The sequence below is a fragment of the Plectropomus leopardus genome, chromosome 5 (assembly GCF_026936395.1).
Source record: "Plectropomus leopardus strain MGB_pleo_1.0 chromosome 5, ASM2693639v1, whole genome shotgun sequence".
In the NCBI taxonomy this organism is placed as follows: domain Eukaryota; kingdom Metazoa; phylum Chordata; class Actinopteri; order Perciformes; family Serranidae; genus Plectropomus; species Plectropomus leopardus.
Window position 1 is genome coordinate 12,050,278 of NC_142180.1, and position 21,889 is coordinate 12,072,166.

Below are 21,889 nucleotides of genomic sequence, written 5' to 3' on the forward strand. Positions count from 1 at the left end.
TAATAAATAAACTGTGTACTCCTTTTGGAGGCCAAGTACAAGTCTATGTAAAATATAATTCATAGCTTCTCCCCTTTAAAGTGGACAAATCAATTAAATAATCACTAATAACTCACCGTCATAAACTGCTCTCATAGCAGGGAAAAGCACTGTTAGAAGGATGTCTGGTGATATTTTTCTTTTTTTTCAACGAATCCCTTAAGAAACCAAAACCAACAATAAATTGATCCAACTAATTATTTCAGTATGCCCTATGTAGCCGGACCCAGACAAAGCTTATTATTTTGTTCCAAAGACTTCCACTGTTGTGCAAAAACTATTCAAAACACATCAATGCCCCACAGTGTTGCACTGAGTTCCTATATTACAATGAACGTGCACACTGTCCTGCAGCTGTAATTAATCCCCATTGGCACTACTTCAGTAACATTTGCTAAAAACAACCATGCCTAATTACTTAGCCCTTTTTTATGCCTCCACCATGGTTAGGTTTTTTTAAGTTGTCTGTATATGCATATGTCTGGTGCTTAAAAATCGCGATATCTCAGAACACCTTGAGCAAGTTTCTTCTAAATTGCCACAAACTTCCACTTAAACTAAGTGATTAACTGACCGGATTTTTGTATATAGAGGTCAAGGTTACTGTGACCTAGTGTCCATCTCATTCTTGCTGATGCAATATCTCAACACAGCTTTAAGGGATTTTCTTGAATTCAGTGCTGCCAAATAAAATATGTGTGTGAGGCACCCATGTATTAGAATATTAAGCTTATTTGCAGCAACATATATATCTGACTTATTGTTTACTGTCATAGCTACAAATGAGTCTGGACAGATATAATAAGTATATATTTGTAACCCATATAAAGATTTATGTCTATAGTAGGAATAAATTAGCTCACAACTGAGTGCCATAGACAAGGCGGAGAGGTCAGAAACTATTGAGAGAGAGATGCATTGAAATTTTTCTTAATTTATTGTTTTTACAGTAAATATACACATAAATGTACAAGCACATACCCCCAAACCCCCAAAAAGTACATAGATTGGGGAACAAATAAATAATAGGTAAAAAAAATCATTAATAAAAAGAGTGAAAATGTATTGCGAAAAACAGTGATAACAATAAATACAATTATAAAGATTTATAATAAAATAAATTACATGAAACCAAAACATTGGTTTGTTATACGTTACAAAATTGTAGAAATTTGCTATCACGTTTACAAAAAAGATAGAGTGAGCGTGAATTCTATAAAGGGGGATCAGGTGTCTCTATTTTTCTGATGGGACTTAATTCTGTCGTATCTAAGTTTTTTTTTTTTTTACAGTATTAACACTTCTTTGATCCAATTTATGGATGATGTGGGCTTCTCAAACTTTCAGTTGCGGACAATAAGCCTTCCGGCTACAAGTGATACAAATGCCATAGAATTAGCTTTGGGTGTAGAGATGTCTACGTCCTCACTAGGAACTCCAAAAAGCAGTCATTGGATTGGGCTCAATTGTTTGACAACAGAAATGTGCATTGGTGGTTTTGGTCTTTTCATGGGATTTGTTGACAGTAAGAAGAATATTGATTGCTGACCTTATCCTTAAAGTAAATGTCAACAGTAAGTGTATAAGCCCTGTTCATGTCTCCTTTCAACCCTTGTTAATGTTGAATGTTGATTTGTTTCATCATTTCCTTGCTGACTCCTTTCAGACATATTTCCCATGCGCTGTGGCCTGACTTTGATTGCCACAAGTAAGCTCAACAATCACCACTCACACATGACACACATCCAGAGGAAATGTTACGCAAAATATCCCAAACATCACTGAGACGGATTGAGGCAAACTGGGAGGATTTAGGCATGCAGTCTGCAAACAGGGTCACGGTTTAGGTCACAAACACAGACTGATTCTATCAGTCTTGTTTACTGTTATTGGAATGTGAAGAAGTTTCATACCGCAGACTTTATGCGTGTCGCTTTTGGATTTGCTCTGAGAGACCGTGACAAAAGAGAAAAGCCGGCCGACTCTCAAGTTCAGAGGTGGGTCATGGCATGGAGAGTTCAACACATTACTGTAAGACGAATGGCCTTATTGCTGTGCTTCCCTTTTCCCATCTGTGTCTGATTTGAATTCCTCATTATGGATTCCTCCGTGTTTTCTGTTATCTTTGATAAGACAGGACTTAATGATGCGTCTCTGGCAAATGACACTCGGAAAAATCACTTGAGCATCCATTATTGTTATTTTTTCCGCTTTTTATCAGATTGATGCCTCCTATCACTGTTGTTTTTTCCTCTCATTATCAAATTAAGGATCACTTCATTGCCAGGTTTGTTTAACGCTCAGCAACTGCGTACAGATGTCGATGCTTTTTTCTTTGTGGTCCTTGAAGAGGTCAGAGCAGATGGTGCTGTTAATCGAATGAGTTTGTACGGGAAGAAGTCATTTAGAGGCCAAACTGCTTCCTTTTGTCTGCAGCTAAAAGGTGTTGACTCTCATCTTGTACCAATTCGACACGAACATGGACACCGCTCAAGATCTGCACAGTGCAGCTCAGTGTGCTGTGCTTCTGGGTTGATCAGTAGTGTCTTTTCAGGAGACAACATGGCAGTAAATCAGCTTGTTTAGTGCAGATGAAAAGCAACTCTGTCTCTCCTTAAATTCCTATAAGGATTTGTCTTGATAAGGAGAAAAGTTTGACTCGTATTTATAGCTTTGCCCCACAACAGAACTTCCTCTTCATGGATAATGAGTCAAGGAAGTTCAGATTACATAATTCCCAGTTGTCCTTTTCCTATTTTCTAAACAAGTGCCAAGGGGAAGGATTCAGGAAAACATAAAGGAGATGGAGTAATTTAAGCTTTGTGCATGATGAACTGCCAAGTGCTATTCTGTATTTCAGTCAGTCAGTGAATCATAGTGCTTTAATTAAGCTAATGATGCAGTACAAATATTGACCTGAAAAGTGTTAACATATACTTGAATGGAAAATGTCACATAAGAGTGAAACTGTGGAAACTATACTTCATAGGGTTTCACGAAACTGAGAGCCATAAAAACCAATGCAAAACATATTATGTGATTAAGAAAACATATGGATGTCAGTTCTGAGGCGCAAACCAAAATTTATATGCTCATATGAATGTGTTCACGTTGATTCGAGAAGAAGAGGTCTTGGCAAATAAGCTTGAAGTCTCATATCCTATCATAATTCAAAATACAGCTCGTATCACTTCAAGGTTTACAAATCTCTGAAGAACTCACCTCTGGCATTTGCAATTCTCAAAAGGCTTACGGTATTTCTAACTGTCACAAACTGTGAGTCTATGCATCAAATGCTCAATCAATCAACTTGAAAGTGGGAACTTCTTCCAGTCCAGTGGAACCATAAATCAAAATCATAACAAAGTCAGTGGTAAAGATGATGTTGTTTCAGCAGGGGATGCTGTGCTATAATTCTTCAAATATGAACCACAGGCTTTAATTACTGCAAACAAGGAGGCTTTCAACTGGCATTTTTCTGAAGTGCCCAGTCCAAAATCAGCCGTCAAAGGCTAAAGATAAAACACTATAGGCCCCTATATATTACTTAGTACTATACTGAAGAAATGTATACTGTAGTAATGATCGCATGCTGCACTACTAATTTCCATAAATCATTCAAAATGGATGCAATCTCAGGCCCTGACAACATACTTTCTTAACTGGCCTCTTTCTATGAGTGATGGGATCCTACATGAAAGCGAACTTTTCTACTGTAGTTTGAACAGCTTTGGTCATGTCACATGAGAGATTTCTATTTTTGTGTTTTTTATACATGCTTCTTACTCTTACTAATTGGTTTAGTGGACAATTGTGATGTCTTCAACCAAAGCAAAAGTATGCATGCTCATCCAATCCAAACTTGGAGCAGGTGCTGAACCAAACATAAGAGAAAAGTAAAAAGGCAAAAAAAAATGGCTTGCACACTGCAGGGCTCCCATTATCAATTATTTAACGCACCAAAGTGATGTTTTGAGCAAGACAGCTCTTCATCAGACCAGATTCACACTGCAAGATTCCATCTTAAATACGTATATGAACAGTCATGTGACCAATCATGTCAACAATATACATGTCAGTAAATACATAAAAATATATAAATATATAATCACACACAAAGTACACGTATAAATATGTGTATAAATATACATATTGTCCCTGGTGTCTTGAACCAAACCCACACAGTCTTGATGAGGCAGAGTAGTGAAGATTTTGCCTGTTACATGCTTAATAACTAATTAACAAGGATGTTTTCCCTAATCTCTAACTTTGATTGTTGCTTGTTAGGTCATTCATATTTAATGTTATAGAGATACTTACAATTTAAAACAAAGTTTTTAAAACACTTAACCCCTTGAAACCTGAGCAAATTCACTCGATTTGTTGTAAAAACATGGAAGGAGGGCAATGAGCAAACACAGAAGAAATGACCCCAAAATCAGCAAGAGCTGGTACAAAGTTCAAGAAAATTAACTGGAAATTAGAGGAAAAAAAGTTAAAGGAAAACAAGCAAACAAGACATGGAAGAAGTGCTTATAAATATAATAATTCTGTGACAACATTTTAAACATGTAATTATGATAATTATAGATATATATTTTTTTCCCCAAGACATTTCCCTAGCTTCTTTAAAAGGGGTTATCTGACTCTACTAATTTCTTTCTCTACTAATTTCTCTACTAATTTGTGGGACATTTCTTACCATGTTGCTCATCCCGTGTTTTTCCCATGTTTTTGAAAGAAATCACACCACTTTGCTCAAAGTTTAAAGCTTTAAATTGTGAAAAGGTGTCTGAAAGCAGCACAAGAGAAGTGATGTCCACTCCAGGTTTCAAACGGTTAAATGACACCTGTGCCATTTTATATAACCTGCAGTAACATTTAAACATTTGGTATGCAGCGTCCTGCAGCCAGAGGAAAGCCTCTCCAATCAGACTCCTACAAGATGCTCTGTAATGTCCCCGTGAGCCCCGGGCTCAGTAGTGATTCATCTCCCAGATACTCCTGCTGTTTCTACCCCTGAGCTGCCCAATACTTTATTTTAAAGGTCATTTTAAACCCAGTTTCCCAACACTGCACAAGCCACAACAGTTGTCTCTAAGATAAAACAAGCAACAACTAAAAAATAATATATTGCATCACTTCACTTACACTGACTGGAGCTGCAGTGCTTTGTTTTGTTTCCAAAGGTTTGTGAGCATCTGTCACTGACAAAGTTAAAATTAGTGCAGATTTAGTATAGTTGTGTGTAGGCTCTGCACAGAGCCCTCGTTGTGAGCATTTGAACTTGTTCAATGGCAAGTGCATCACTCTGCAATTTCATCTCCAAAACTCCAGTCAGCAGTGGGGTTTGTGAGAAGCGCTGTAATGTTTGATTGATTCAAAGCACACCTAAAACACACATAGAACATGGCTTAATATTGATAATATCAAACACAAGTACAAAATGCACCTCCAATATAACTTCACAGACAAATCTTTTTTACGTTTGTCGATTGATAAACACTTATTCCCCAGAAATGCAACAAGCCAACATTTTTAGTATAAGCCTATGACACTTTACATTGAATAAATTAGCCTAGTGGCTATCAAGCTTTCTTTTACTCATATGAAGTAAGGATATATATACATAGGCTCTGTAGTCTTATCAATTTAGCATTTCTTATTTGTGTGTTTCCACAGAGGGAAATTTTTTTTTAGCTAACAAAAATAATCAGTCTGCAGCACTGCAATGTGTTGCATTTCTGGGACATGTCAGGTCACGGCGTAGGGTACGCATCTATGCAGACCCTTCTCCGTAGGTTGTCAGTTCAGCACAAAATTATACATTCTGTTTGACATTGAGTTTTCACACCTGTACAATCCAATCCAAGCGAAAGCATCGATTCATAGAGCTATGCAAGTCATAATGAATATGTGTGAGATAATGTCACCACAGAGGTTCCATTCTTTTCACAACATTTTTTTCATTGCCTGGGTCTATTCTGTCTTTATATTTAGTTTTACCTAATTGGATTATGTTTTGCAGGACTATGCTGTTTCGACCGTGCCTGTGCTGGAAGGGCTTCACCTGAAAAGCTTCTGCAGTATGGGAGGACCAGGCCTGATTGTCATCGGCTCCAGTGAACCAGCACAGAAAGCCCTAAAAGTATGAACTTTGTGTGTTTAGTATGTGTTGAATGTGCAGTAAAAGCATCATCCCATTGCTATGCTCACCCCAGCTGTAGTCATGGAAACCACTGAATCAATGTAGTGGCATTGTTTTTTTGTTTTTTTTTAAACTATGACGCACATTGACGCAGCTGATTTTTTTCTTTTTTCTTTCTTTCTGATTGACTCTTGGCCCAATGCTGTTGGTGTTAACAGCTCTGTACTTTTTTTCTCCCTTTCTGCAAAGTATTCAGCAAGAATAACACTACAAGACAGGACATCACACGTGTTGATCCAGAGCAGACTCCCTTACTTACAGCTTGATTGCTGCTTCCCGCTGCAAGCACATTGAGACCACCTGTCACCTTAATCCTTCCTCATTAATTCATATTCTCAGCTAAGCTGAGGGGATTGCCCCTGGCACTCACTCCCCAGCTTCAGCTGCAAAGGTATTGTCCTTCCATTTAACAGCTTGAGCTCATTACCGCATAAAGGGCTTCTGAATCGATCAAGCTCCAGCGCAACAATAGCCCTCAAATAAGAAAATAAACGCAGGGGATGCTGTAGGACTAAACATGAACAGGAGGCAGTTTACCTCGTGACAGAGACAGATTGGTCGTTTTCACAAAGACAGTGATAAATCTAAGCCCATCCCTCTGATGGAATTGTCCTTAAGATTCTCAAACATCAGCACATGAAACAAATCTTTGACGACGCTGCGACTGAGATTTGGCATAATATGTAGTGCCATATTGCACAGTATAGACACACATGCGGTGTGTTTAATGACATAAGTATGAGGACTTATACAAAATCACATACACCCTTGGCCTTGCTGGCAGGGCTTTCCTCTTGCCTACTAGAGTGACATCTCCCCCTACTGGCCCAATCCTACACAAGGTTACTTTAAGTCAAGCAAAAGCCACTTAGTGTATCTCAGGGGACAATTAAAACCAGCTCATCTGACAGCACATCCTAATGAAGCAAAGTACTTGAGAGCAGCACAAGGTCGGACTTGTTGGTCTTGTGTGCATGTTTGCATAGCTGAAGTGTACACAGGAAGTTGAGAATCTGTGCATAAACACACGTGATAATTGATTTTATATTCTTGTATCGACTCATTAAGATTCCTGCCTGTTTGATCACCCCAGTAATTAGCTACTGGAGCGAGGAGTGGCCGTTAGTGAGACTTAATAACAGGCTGCTGCTGCTATCTAATTACAGCTTACGTCACCCTCTCTTGCAGCAATTAGCTGCTGTTTTAAGGGACTTTTAACGACCCCTGGATTTGTAATTAGGTAATGTTCTCTTTGGGAGGGGAGTGAGATCTCATGAATGCTGTTTTAATGAATTCAAAGTGCTTGTTTTGGATGTGGATGCAGCTCTTACGGCTCTGAGGCTCCTTGTCTGTGTACCCTAGGACAAAGACACTTTGTCCACATTAAAAGTGGAGCCTAAGTCATTCAGTTTGTCTTTAGGGAGCTAGAATTGTGCTGCTATAAAATATTCAGACAAGAGAGGAGACCCTGACCTGCTGGCTGTCTGGGTTTGTAGTAGAAGGTCTGTATATGTACATATCACTGACATCTGGTTAAAAAGAATGTTCATTTTTACTGTGGTGAGCAGTGTTGATTTGTCTTTATCTGGGATGTGTGCTCAGAATGTGTGTTTGTGTAGTCAAGGTGTAGTCTCCTGTCTGTGTTTAGCTCTCCCATGGATGAGAATACACATTGACCGGATGGATTTCATCATCCATCTGTCGCTGTCACTGCCAAGCTTCACTCATGAAGTCATCATCCCGAAATACTGCCTCTGTCAGAGGCTGCAGCACCCACTCCCTGTACTCTCACACACTTCTCCCTCCCTATAATAGGTTTGCTGGGCAGACTCTGGCTAACCACTCACTGCTGTTTGATTCATGAGGTCATTACTCAGAACTGGTCCGGGTTTGATCTTCACCTCAAGGATGTTTACATGCTTGAGTTTTTATAGATAATGAGTTGTAAACACAACGAGGGCTATATTCAGGATGAGTTGTGTTTGACCAAATTTTGATCACAAACATTTGTACAAACTAGTTGCCAAAATATGAACGTAATTTACTTTTCCTATGAACTTTGATGTTTGATTAAAAAAAAAAAAAATGAAATGAGTTATCTAGCATATGTGATATTTTTCAGCTGCAGTGTCAGAGATCAGCAGCAAATGCCACATTTAAGGTAATTTAGATATATGTCTCTGAATTGTCCTGAGAAAGTAAAAATCAGACAAGATCAAGAATCTAAAACCACCCTAACGGCTACTGCCTACTGAGGCACAGCGGAGCTTTGAGCTGAATGCAACGCTCTATTACACCTAAATGAAAGAGTTGGTCAATTTCCACTGACTTCCATAACAGCTTATATCATCAGCCTCAAAACAACATACAGTATATTACCCTACTTACGGTCGAAATTTTAAACACCACCCTATCATCATGAAACAGTTGCAGACCTGTTCCAGAACTACTTGTTTGGGTTTAGGAAAACCATCATGGTTAGGCATTATAAAGGTACCTTTGTCACTGATGTAACATGCCATAATACTACATGAAATATTCTAAATAATAAATAAATAATAGTCTGTGAGAAAATGGCTCCACTTCTAACTTCATTTTTTAGCTCAGAAAACATTTTCCTGATGACTCAGTGGTCTCAATGGCTAGTTTCAAGTCTTCTTCAATACAGCATGATTGTTTGTTGTAAATTATATTCCCATTTTAGAATAAAATGCACCATAAAGCAGGGTGTGCTTTAGTGCATGGATACCTTGTGATTGACAAGCTGCTACCAATGTGACCCGTCAGATAAAGGCGTAGCAATGTGTCATTGACAGTCCGTCAGTCAGATCCACCCCTCACCCCTCCCCATCTCCACCCTTGATTTCCAAATGGTCACCATTGGCTGCAAAACACCAAGGTGGTGACGGACAAAATGCCAAACTCAAGGCTTAAAAACGGTATTTCACAAACCAGTGGGTGATGTCACGGTGGTTACATCAACTTGTTTTATACAGTCTGACCGGCAGACATGGCCATCCCAGGAGTCACAGCTCCAGCATGGCTAAAAAAATGGATGAGCTTTGCAGCATGTATCATATCAGGGAAAGGACCATATATGGCTTTTGAGCAGTGGGCTTCCTTGCCAAGTATGTTATCAAGTCCCTGAGTCAGCAGCAGAGTCTGCCAGCAGCAGCTGATATCACATGGTACAGTGAAGAATTTCTGGTTTGTTGCCTTGTTTGTTCAAAGGTAGTAGGAAAGAAACATTAAAAATGTGAATTGTTCCAGGGTGCTCTTCTGGATTCTGTTCTTTTCTCAGCATTATCAGAGATGTTTGGCATCCTCCCCTCCCTTCCCTTCCTTCATCATCCATCGGATACATTAGGGTGTAGCAATAAACACTCTCTGTAGACCAATAATATTTTCAGAGTGAAATGTGTGTCAAGGAATAACAACAAACATTTACAGTATTGTACATCAACAGGAACTAATTTCAGTTTCATTTCCCCTCTGCAGTTGGAAGCAGCCCATTGTAATATCTGTCTTGCACATCCTGCTGTTGTTCATCAGCGAAAAGAAGTATTGTAAAACTTTTAGAGACTTCCTGAGACGGCTTACTACAATGAGCGTCATAAATATTCATATCAGGGGCCAAAATACAGATCATGCTGATGACCACCGTGGACGGCATCAAGTCCAGTAAATTGTCAGTGTTTACGTTAACTGGTTGAGATTGCCCAGGAGGGGATTTTATTACCTTCCAGTAAATATTTTGTTTTAGCAGCTCTGACTGAGCACATTCTGCTGCCCAGTTACCACTCTGTGTATTAACTGGACCTCAGCCACTGTCCAGAAGTAAGTTGCTGCTGATGTGCTGAAGCTGTATGCCTGGTCCAGGGCCAGGATGACTGTGTAGAAGCCTTGGTTCTCCGTTTTTTTTCTCTGGCTGTTAAACAGTTGATGATGACGCACAAATCTGAGGCTTATTAATGATGTCAGTCAGCTGAAATGCTGTTAAGAGCATCTGAAAGTCTCATCTAAGTATTACTTAAAGACATCAAGGTAACCTGCCCTTGATTTTTAATTTCTGGAGCCCTGATGTTTCAATAAATTAAACCATCTTTTAAAAATGTATGACAGACTAATCCGGCCTTAAACTGATTCATTTGGACTCACCGCCTTTAAACAGAGAACCGACTGTTCCATTAGCTAGGTGAATTTACGGAGGAATGAATTGCATTTCATGGACCCAACTTAACACAAAGACACGATGTAATTCTGCCGTAGGACATTTTTCCTCATAGCAATAGTTATTACTGAGAAAACACAATGTTTTAGAGACTCTGTGTGAAACAGGAACTGTGTTCTTTGGTGGAGTCACCCTTTATTCTCAACTCTACCACTCTTAATCCTACTGTGTGTGAGAGACCGTGTTGGCAGTCACGCACATGGACAGTGTTTTCATTTAGAGCTGCTGCAATCACCTAACACACCCACAAGTGATCTGGGAATGTGTCTGCTCGGGTCACACACATGCAGATGTACAGTATGAGCACACACTGTATGTACTCCACCCTGAAGCCTTGCACTCAGAAATGACACTGTCAGCTCCTGTAAAATGAATTTGATTTATTTTGTCAATTAGGGCCTGTTAATTTAGTGTTTATACATCCAAAGTGAGTTATGGTACTGGCGTAATGCATGATTTCCCCTTTTTAGTCTGTGTTTAACTTTGTTGTAGCAAAATTTTAATTACTTTTTTGGCTTTGCACGGCACTTCCCAGAACATATAACAATGGGTCCAGTCGTGTGACAACTTTTTCCTCGGGTTTTCTTTTTAATGATGGGATTTAGTGCTCATACTAACCGCACGATTGTTCTTCTGTTTATTCCAACCAAGCAGTGTTGCTGCTGCCAGAGATATAAAATGTGTCACTTCCTGTGTGCTGAGTAAAGTTTCCCAGGAAAGCCTTTTCAGTTAAAACAGCACATTTGCTATTGGGTTGGACCAGTTGGACATCTGTTTACATCGCAATAATTTTTTTTTTTTTTTCAGGTTACAAGGAGTGTGAGTGTCTTCAACTTATAATGCTAGTAGTCTAGCAAAGCAAAGTGATTCATATTTCTTTATGATTCACATAGGAAAGGGCCTTTCATGCCTCAGCAAACACCCCGATCTTCCCTATTGCAGCAGATCCAGTCAGTGGGAAATGAAAACATCTTCTGCTACAAAGCCCATTGTGCTCACAAACCTCACATTTTCCTCCCACATTTGTAGTTGTGTCATCACATTCGCTCATACCCACTCCTTAAAACATATGTGTGTGTCAAGCCAGATGTCATACGTTTTGCATTTTTGATGCAGAGTAGTCCCATAGTCCCATAGCTGGCATTTGGGGAATTTTATGAGCAAAATCTGATCTACAGCATTGTAAACTTCAACTTCATATTAATATCAACTTCAACATAATATTAATGGCCGCCTGGCAACAAATGATCTCATATTACAGTTAAACAGCAGGCTAAAACATGTTTCTAAAAATATTTGACGTAAGAAATAGGCACATCAGTAACAGAATCTTGGTTTATATTTGATCAGCACTGCATAGCAGTGATGCCAACTCAACTCTTAGCTAGCACTACTCTCCAAAGTTCACTGAAAGTTGCTAGATGAGGTTGTACAGAAGAATAGAATAGAATATAGAATATTCCTTTATTGATCCCCCATTGGGGGAAATTTCAAATGTTACAGCAGCATGAAAAAAGAAAAGTGAAATGTAACAAAGAAAATAACAATAACAAATAACAATAAATAAGTAATAAAATAAGTATGTACATAGAGGAAATAAGGTATGTACACATAATAATAAGTAAGTAATAGAATAGTATGTACACAAAAGATGGATTTGAGAATAGTACAAAAAGTAGTACAAAAAATAGTACGGTAATTTGCATAGCGGTGACGTCATCACACATTAATGGAGGCATTAAAACTTTGCCGAATTAGATTAAACAAAAAAAATCTCAACAAAAAAATTAAATGACATGAGAGCTATGGCAGTTACAAAACAGTGCAGCACTTTCCAACACTTCCAATCCAGCAAGAGCTTTACTTTAACCATAAAAACTCACTACAACTGAACTCCCAGCGCAAGCAGCGTCTCCTCTCCTCCTGCCTACCACACAATTACTGCATGGCTCAAGAGGAGAGAGGGGGAGAGACTCGGTGCCAATGATGGAGGTGGACGTGATTTCTCTGAGCAGCATGCATGGGAATGAATTACAAAATATTTAACTAAATAGAAATAAAATTGCCTAGAGGTTCAGAAAAGTCGCTAAATATAGTGAAAAAGTCGTCAAGTTGGCAACACTGCTGCTTAGTTTTACTGTTTGATCTCAGTTGTTTCAGTCCCCCCTTTTCACTATGCAGGAAACAGTATCGTGCCCAATTCCTGGTCACAAACTCTCGCGATTACAGCTGAGCTGGGCACTAAAAGATATTTCTGAGAACCTTTTTACTAGAGAAATCGGCAATACAGTAATAGATCTCAGTTTATATTTTATAAGCACTGCCTAGTTTTACCATTTGATATGAGTTTGAGAGAGAGCGATATGCAGGTCTGTCTCTTGATCCACTTCTCTGTTTGTGCCCGTGCTGGCGGTATTGGTGGTGGGCAATATAAAAATGTGCAAGTACAGCCTATAGTCTAAGCAGCAGCCCAGGAGCCAGCAAAAGGTTTGTTGACCAAGGAGCAGGGAGATCTTAGCACTGGTTAGATAGAGGGAAGTTTAACACAGTTTATTCACACACACACACACACACACACACACTGCCCTCGATGTTAGATACAAAGCTGGTTAGTTATTGGCAAAGAATCCCTTTAAAGACAGAGGGTGATGACAAAAAGAGGAGCATGGAGAGAGAAGAAATAAGAGGATGTCTATATCTGATGAAACTCTCACTTCTCAAAATACCTTTTCTGAATGTTGACGCTTTGGATTTTTTTTTTTTAAACACACTTTCCACCTCCCCTCCCCTCCTCGTCTCTGAGGTATCCGTCCGCAGATGTTCTGCTCATAAACATTAACAGGCACCTGCCTCTCCTCTGGTCATAACATCCTCACCCCCCGACTTCCACTTGGCAACAGGGGCGTCTTCTCAGCCTCTCTCCCCTCCCCTCACCGCCTGTCCCACCTTAGCCTCCTTCAGATTGCATAAATAACATGACATCTGCTGAGAAAGAATGTCTGTCTGCTCCTGTGTTCTCCATTAAGGCCCCCCAGGCCCCGAAAGTGGTTTGGCCCGCAGAAAGATGTGGTGTTGCCTTTGGTATTGTGACCTTGCTTCTGACTCAAAGTGCCTGATAGTCTGAATAACTGTTTTCTGTCTGTCTCTGTGAAAGTCATGTGGACACCATGCAGCCTGTTAGTTAACCTAAATGTCTATTGTCTGTCTTTTATCTGTGTGTGTAGATTATGCAGCAGATGAGTGACCATCGCTATGACAAACTGACGGTGCCTGACGACTTGGCTGCCAACTGCATCTACATGAACCTACCTAATAAGGGGCATGTGCTTCTGCACACCACAGCAGAGCAGTATCCAGAGAGTGCCAAGGTAATGCTCGGCTCATTTCACATCCACACAGCGTGACTTTATCTCATGCGCAAAATCACATATTCATTTACAATCCTGAGGCTACACCTTTGGGAGGAAGAAACACCGTCAGGACAGCCACGCTGGTTTAGTGGCTTATATTTAAAGAGCACTTGCCTTTGTCGCTCTCCATCCTGTCCAGACCTCTGAGATAAACAAGTGGCTGGAGAGGGAAACCCTGCAGAATCTACAGTATGTGGTTGTTTTACACAGACCACCACAAGTCAACCACAGCCAGCACAGTTTTTTTTAACAAAGGAACTGGCAGTTTTATGTGATGTGGGCTTTTGTGGACATGACTCAGACGCCAGACTAGGAGCCAGAGACTTTGGGTGTTTTTTTTCCCCTTAAAAAACTTGATTTAAAACAGTTCTTAAAGCTGCTGTAATTTATATTTTTAGTTTCAACCAGCAGCTCTTGGTCAGACCCTCAAAACTCTGAAATCTGGCATGGAGGTGAAGTGTGTGTGTTTGAAGGTGTGTGTTTGTGTTCGTGCCAGTGAATGGGGGGATGCATGTGCATACCTGTTTGCAGCTATGAAGATCTCATGCTGGTTCTATCTTCTGCAGTGTCTTTAAAGGCCCTGATACCAAGCCAACATCAAAGACTTAGTGGCTATGAATGTTGACTGTTGTATCACCTCATGTCGCCTGTGTCTCGACGAAGAATGATCTTACTTTGTACAACAAGTTTGTTTCAGTCTCACTCCTCCTTGACTTTAGCCCTTTGTCTACTTTTTTTTAACTTATGTTTCTCTTCTCATGTGCTAAGCCAAATTGCCAGCCAGAGTGATTACATGGGATGAAAACGGCTGACAATGGCTGATGAGGACAAACAGCAGAGGACGCACGGCAGCGACTGGGTTGACAGACGCTCCCCGACGACCAACTGACGACTTTGTGTGTCAGGGTCTTAAGTTGCCAAAAAATAAAAAGTAAAAATAAAGTTAATGCAGGTTTACATACTTTAAATTACAATTATTCTATTACAAAACCAAAAATGTCACATCTAATTTGTTTTTCATTTATCTACATTTTAAAGTACTTGTTTTGGATATCCTCATGATCCAAGGTTTACTATGAAATGAGGGCAAATTGCCAAAAAATACCTTAAAAAATACTTCCCTGGCTGCACCAATTCCTGATCAAAGTAAATGGCTTGCTGTTAGATAGAAAACTGTCTTTTGTACTTATTGTTGCCAAGTTGGCACTATGTCAGGAACTGCTAAAAGAAATCTACAAGGATAAAACTAATTATTGCCAAAGACATACTGATGGTTTGCTCTGGATGCCGTCTTAAGAACAATGCTTAAAGCATGTGTTCTTTGTTAAACTGTTAAGTGCTGTGTGCTGGCTAGACATACCTAGCTGAAATGACCTCCAACAGTGTCTCACAGCTTACACCATCACTGCCTGAATGCATATAACCACAACTTTCCGTAAATTTCTTTCAGACATACAGTGACCTACTTCCAAACAGAGTCAAGATGTTCCTTTCACTCACAACACATTACACATTGTTTTCCACAGTAGTTCACTGTGAATGACATGTTATTGTCTCACTTTGCCTGTTGGGTTTTGGTAAAGGCTGAGCAGCATCCGTGCTATTTAGATGCCTTGGTCACTCCACATCACAACAAGTCGAAAGGATTCTCACAGGCTCGAACCCAGCATCTGCAGAGACAGTGCTCAGACCTCAAAATGTACTCTGTGGTTAAAACCCCTACCTCCGCCAGCTATTTTTAGACGGAAGAATTCGCAAAATTATACGTCTTTGGCCTAACATCTATGGTGAAGGCTCAGTAGATTTTTCCAGGAAGATTAACTGAGGGAATTCAACTTGAGCATAATAAAATTCTATTTGTGTATTTTGTGCTTTCTGCTTTGGAAGCACCTTTGAACGGACCATTTGGAACAATATTTGAGGAATGTATGTTTGTTCCATGAACCAGTTTCCTTTCAAATGTTCAAACCCACCAGAAATTGGCTTGGGACCTATTTTTGCTCCCAATTTGTGTTTAAGAAACTGTAGCTTAAAGAAAGTGGAAAAATATGAATAGCACATTTATCATGCCTTGTTGTACAGTAAGTCTACAGTTGGTACATGTTTCCCAAGGAAATTTGTTGCGTTTTCCTCTGCTGAGATTTAGAGATTTCTCAGCACAATCCCAGAGACTCTCTACAAGACTTCTTCTGCTTTCGAACTCTAAACATTGTCTGTGCTAATCTCCGGTCTATTTTTAGTTTGCTCGTGAAGTTACATAAGAGTTCCACATTAACAAAGGCAGGGGGTCGTGAGAGTGGGTTGGTGGGGGTCGGAGGGGGTGGAAATAGGGCATCTTAAATGGTTAGCACTGGCGACGGTTCGAGAGGGCTTGGTTTTGAGATAAACAAAGTGAGCAGACAAAAGGCCCAGTGAAATATAGCAGCTCCTACTGTGTGCGACCATGCCACCCTCTGACCTGACATATAAATATCAACCGCAGTAATGAGAACTCAGCTTGAAATGTTCCAAAAAAAAGAGACACTTTGGAGGGGGAGATGCTATAAAAAGCAGGGGATTTAGTGGTGTTGTTTTGGGGGAGTTATGCAAAAGCACAAAATTCCCTGAGTTGACCCTCCAATCATGTGGTCTAAATGATGTTTTTTTGGATGATGCCCAAAACTTTGGTTCAGACTGAAATATCTCATCAAGTGTAGGATGGATTGCCAAACAGAAGTCTATGTTACTTAGAGGATGTGTCCGTCTGACTTTGGTGATCCTCCAACTTTTAATCTGGCATTACTATGAAGTTGACTTTTTAGATTTTCAGTGAAATGTCTCCATATACTATTGGATGGATTGCTTTTAAATATGGTACACACATCTGTGTTCCCCTAATAGATATCTGCATACACTTGCAGAATCTGTAGGCAACAGGCCAAGATTTTGCTATCAAAAGGGTTCTGGTTTTCGTTTGTAGTTTGAGTAGTATTGGCCAGTCATGTTTGAGCTGACCTTGGCTGCATATAAACATCCAGTGTGGAGAGTAAAAGAGAAAGTAGAAGGTAGATTTATTGGTCATTTTTTAAACGAAGTTTAAAAAACGAAATTACAATTATCCTTGATCGTGCTACATCTTTGGAGTTGAAGGCTGAGTTGATTAAAATCAGCCCCTACTATGAAGATTCCATCCGGTTACTTTGGTGATGTTGCTACTGATGGCAATGTATTGACCGGCATCGCGGAACCCATCACTTGTCCTATGACAATGCTTAAGCTTTTAATTAATGTTTTTTTTGGTTTTTATTCTGCATCTATAAGCAGATTTCTGTCAAAATCGTCTCGACCTAAAAAACCTATCAAAAAGTTGCCAATTGGACCATGCACAATCCCTGGTGTAAAAAAGAGGAAGTCTTGGCTCAGATATCTTATTATCTGGAAATCCATTGGCAACCATGTTTTCCACAGAGATTAATGTAAATTGTAAGTGCAACTTGACTGTTTTGCAGGGCCATACAACAGCAAGGGCCGTAATTCTAGTTAACTGATGTGATGGTGTTTGAGTATGGTGGTGCAGTGCCATTGTTTGAATTACTTAAGGAGAGCCCAGACCTTGACTCCTGCCCAAATTATACAAAATGTTTTGGATAGAGAAGAATCTAGAGTTATAAGGCACATGAGAGCGGCGTCTTTAAACATGGCGTTTGGATCACCAGAGGCTTCATCAGCCATGTTGCATCATGAGATAAGAATTTGTTTAACTGGACTTCTGGCTGTGCCGCAAGGCCTCGCTCACTATCACAGCAGGGTTGAAATGAGAGTTTAAAGAGAAAAATATCCTGGTTTGGAAGTCCGGTAGGAAAACACTGGTTTTCTTCTGGAACATGTCCACAGGGTGACACACTCCTTTACGAGGGTCTTTTGTGAATGTCGTAATAGTTCTCACTCCCATCTTTTTTTATATATATATTTTGCCGGGAGACCAGGAAATCTTTATGAATGCTTGTTTTTCTATTTTACATTTTGTGTCCCTCCACAGCTCTTTTATATCACACATTACAAGTTGTCAAGTAGAGTAAACAAAATAAAGTGTTGCATAAGTTTTCCCTTTCAGTTCAACGGCTGCCAGCTGAGCTGTACGTCAGCCTTTTCTGAAGGGCTTGTTGTAGAACAGGCTGGTCAGTACCTGTTGCACTCACTCACAGATGTGGCATCCAATGGCAGAGTCGGGTGGCAGAAAGTTAACAGCTGTTGCCATGACGATATCTATTTTGTATTTGATTATTTTTTTAATGTACAGGGGCAGGTTCTTGATTCTGAAATATATCACGGCATTAAAACATGTTTTTTCCAATGATATTTGGCTGAACATTGTGATGATCTGTTAAATTTCAGCTGACATAATTCTGTAATAATCGTCAGTAAATTCTGAACAGAATGATGTAAAAGAAGTCAGTTTTTCCAGTGACAGACTTGTCTGCTTGTCCCGCAGGTGTTTGAGAAGTTGAAGGACCACATGCTGATCCCCGTGTCCAACATGGAGAAGGTCAAAGTGGATGGAGCCCTCACATGCTGCTCTGTACTCATCAACAAGAAGGCCAACATCTGAGCACGCTCACCAGGAGGTCTCTCAGTGCATGGTAACCATCAGAGCCTGTATCCAATCACAAAGGCTCCTGAAGTTTAGCAAAACTATCATGGTACTTAGAGGAAGAATAGGCAAGTGTGTTATTGCTGAGGGACAAAGAAAATATAAATTGGAGGGAGTGATCTGGTCTCCCTGCTCCGCCAAAACACTTAATTTACATGAAACATTCTCAAAAAGTGTGAATAGATGACAATTAGTTTTACGTTATCATAAGTCGTGTTTCCATTCAATTAACAAGGAAATTGTAAACAAACTTTTGAAATCTTGACAAGGAAATCAAACAAGGCTCTACAAATCATAGTTTTGTCTGAAGTTTAGGTTCTGCTTTAGGCAGGGCTGCGATCCACCAGCACACAGAGTAGATAAGCAGAGATTGCGCCCCGGAAGTTGCTCTGTTCATCTAATCTACAAGAGAACAATTGAGTTAGGTTTTCAGGAAAGTGTTTCAACTGGCCAGGTTTTATTTGCGCTTTTATTTCAGCCTGTATTGGGTATGTTTCATGCTGTCTGGAGACAAAGACAAATTAGTGTAATGATTCTAAAGCATTGAATGAAGACGCCATCAGTGGAAACAGCTGATCAGTCTTGGTAGTTAAATGTCTCCTATGTCAGAACTCATTTGGCAAAGCCCATTTATTGCATTAACTCTTTTTGGACAAAGGCAAAAACCACCGCAAGGGAGCATAAAAACTATTTTGCATAACTGAGGAAGTTTTAATGAAATTTTCCATTTCCACACAGCTTTTCTTAAACAACACTTAAAATACACATAAAAATATGTTTATGGAAACACAGCTATTCTCTCTACAATAATTAGGACATTACATTAAAAGTAATCTTATTATATTTTCTATAAAAAGCTGAAAAGAAGATAAAAGAAGACTCGGAGGTTAGAAATTGGGTCATTTAGTTTCACATGTTCAATAGCCGGACATGTTTTACATAGTTATTGACACTTTTTGTCCCAACTAGTCTACAAACTTGTAAAGTTTGATTGTAATTAATCTGATCTCAGATCAGAGGAGGAATAAAACATGTGTTACGTTAATTCCCCCCAGCCTTTTGAACCTGGAGAGCCCCTACTGCTCGTGTCTAGACCAATCCTTGCTTACTCTAATCGATGTTTACAACCGTTTAAGAGGACCACACAGAACAGAGTGCTGGAGCAACAAAACCAGATGGATCTGTTTGATAAATCCTTTTTGTTGCCATTGAAATAGAGTCTGTCTGACATTACACTGCAGGTTTAAGAATTACATAACTAACTGACATCTAAAGTGGGAAATGTATACAAATGGTTTGTGCTGTTTACATGCACCATTTTAACTGTGATTTAATTTTGCGTATGTTTGGGTAGATAATTCAATAGGGACTTGGTTTGTAATGCATTTTTCAAGAAGTGTATTTTGGTGTAAGATGAAGGCAAAAACAAAACCAAAATACAGCTATATGACATGTTAAATTATTGCTGTTTCTTTACAGTTGGTGCTGAATATATCTCATAACCTTAGAATATTCAAAACCCCTAACACAGCATTCTGTATTTTATAAAAATGCATGGCCACATCTATGAGGTTGTTTTGATCTCTCACTCTGAAAATACAGTTCTTGAAAAACCTTCTGAAGATATGATGGAAAACTTAATGTCAATATTGGCGATTGATTGCGAATGTACTGCCACTGAGACCTGAGGTGCTCTTACTTTTTCATAACTGTTGCATAATAATCATAGCTTCTGATTGTACAGTGCTGGATACAATTTTTGACTGATTTCAGTAATTGCTGCCAGCTACAGGAGCGAACAGTAGCCTTTTAATTTATTCTACAAGGACCATTTTGTTTTAGCAATTTGGCATCCCTCCTGGTGAGCCTTTGTTTAGAGTCATGTAGGAATGCCAATTATCTGTGCCAACCTTACAGAGGACGGATCAAATCTGCCTGTGTGGGGAATGTATGTTTTCATTATTGTACAATTAAGCTTTCATTTATTCCAACATAACACCTCTGCTCCTCTTAATGTCTGTATGGGAAACCAACGACTGTACTCCTGCTGAATGAGTCTGAAGGCACTGTAGTTTTCTCACTCCATTGGTTCTGCCTGTGTTGTTGATTACACTGGTTCTTTTTTCTCTCCCGTCTGGCAGTTTTTACTCAAACTGACTCAGAGCATGCTGTGAAACTGATGTCTGTTCCACTAAATCCAATAGCAGAGAATGTGACTGCAGTGAGAGAGTTTGCACTCAGCATGCAGAACAAGCTAACCGTTTTGATGTGTTTCCATGTTGGTAGCTGCAAACAGTGTGAGGGATGAGCTCTGATTTGGTGGCCTTATTTCTGCTGTTGCTGAATTGGTGTTTGAGGCCCATAGATATGATAGTGTGTGTGTGTGAAAGTGTATACTGTACATACACTATATACTGTAAAGACATGTGAAATTATGTTTTTCCTCACTGTGATTGTAAGTGAAAGTTGAGGAAATGACATCAAGGAGGTGATTCAGCCTCCCTCTGCAGACGTTTGCGTATGGGCAAGCGGGCAGTGATGAAACATGGAAAGAATTCCTGTTGGGAGGAGAGGCTTGTACACCAGTAAACACTGACTCTCTTAAACTTTCTCTGTCTTTCTGCCTCACTCTTAACACTCGCTCTCTCCCACCCGCTGCTATTGCCTCATAGTCGATCCAGGCTAATTTATGGTCATGATATCATACAGTCTGGCGAACACTGTAGATGTGATGGACTGCTGTTAAAGTGTGACACTGGTAGTATATTTTACAGAAGGCGGGCTTGCTGGATGCTGGGTGATAGCATGGTTGCAAGAGCATCCAGTTGTGATTCTCATGGAGTTACTTCAGAAGGCTGAGCCAGGCAGGAGCAGTCAAACACAGTCGATTATGTCAACCACTGGATTTTATCTAAAATTGTCACCCCCTCTCACATTGCTTTAAATCACCCATGGCTTGTCCAGCTCTGGGGCACCATAACCTTTTCCTATCGCTGATTTAAAATCAGAACATTTAATGTAGTTTTTGGCTCTTGACTGGCAAAACCTGTCTGTGAGTAACCGCTCCTGAAAATGTGTGCTGACTTTGTTATCCTCTTCCTAACCCCCTTACTCACCACAGTAGTCATGATGTTGTGATTGCCCTGGTTCCAACTGAGGTCTCTTAGATTTCATACAAGTTGTGAGTAATAATTATTTGAGTCATCTTAAATTGAGCCTTTCGTCTACTTTGTGTAATAAATTAACATCTAACATTCAGATGTTGTGCTTTTTTTGTGATATCAGGTTTTAATAATCTCCAGCTGCTGTGGTTAACTGTCATTTTAGGATCAATTTAATTACAGTTCATATTTTATTTAACAGCATTTGAT

General features: G+C 39.6%; 1 protein-coding gene across 3 annotated transcripts in view; it reads left to right on the forward strand.

Moving 5' to 3' along the window:
• Positions 1-21,776, forward strand: part of ddah1 (dimethylarginine dimethylaminohydrolase 1) — a 109,462-nt gene extending 87,686 nt beyond the window's left edge. For all 3 annotated transcript variants that reach the window (XM_088077525.1, XM_042514495.2, XM_088077524.1), the window contains exons 5-7: positions 6,068-6,187; positions 13,703-13,846; positions 18,360-21,776. In XM_088077525.1, the coding sequence (XP_087933651.1) occupies positions 6,068-6,187; positions 13,703-13,846; positions 18,360-18,476 (381 nt within the window). In that variant the 3' untranslated portion in view covers positions 18,477-21,776. The remainder of the gene's footprint in view (positions 1-6,067; positions 6,188-13,702; positions 13,847-18,359) is intronic.
• Positions 21,777-21,889: the final 113 nt, after the last annotated feature.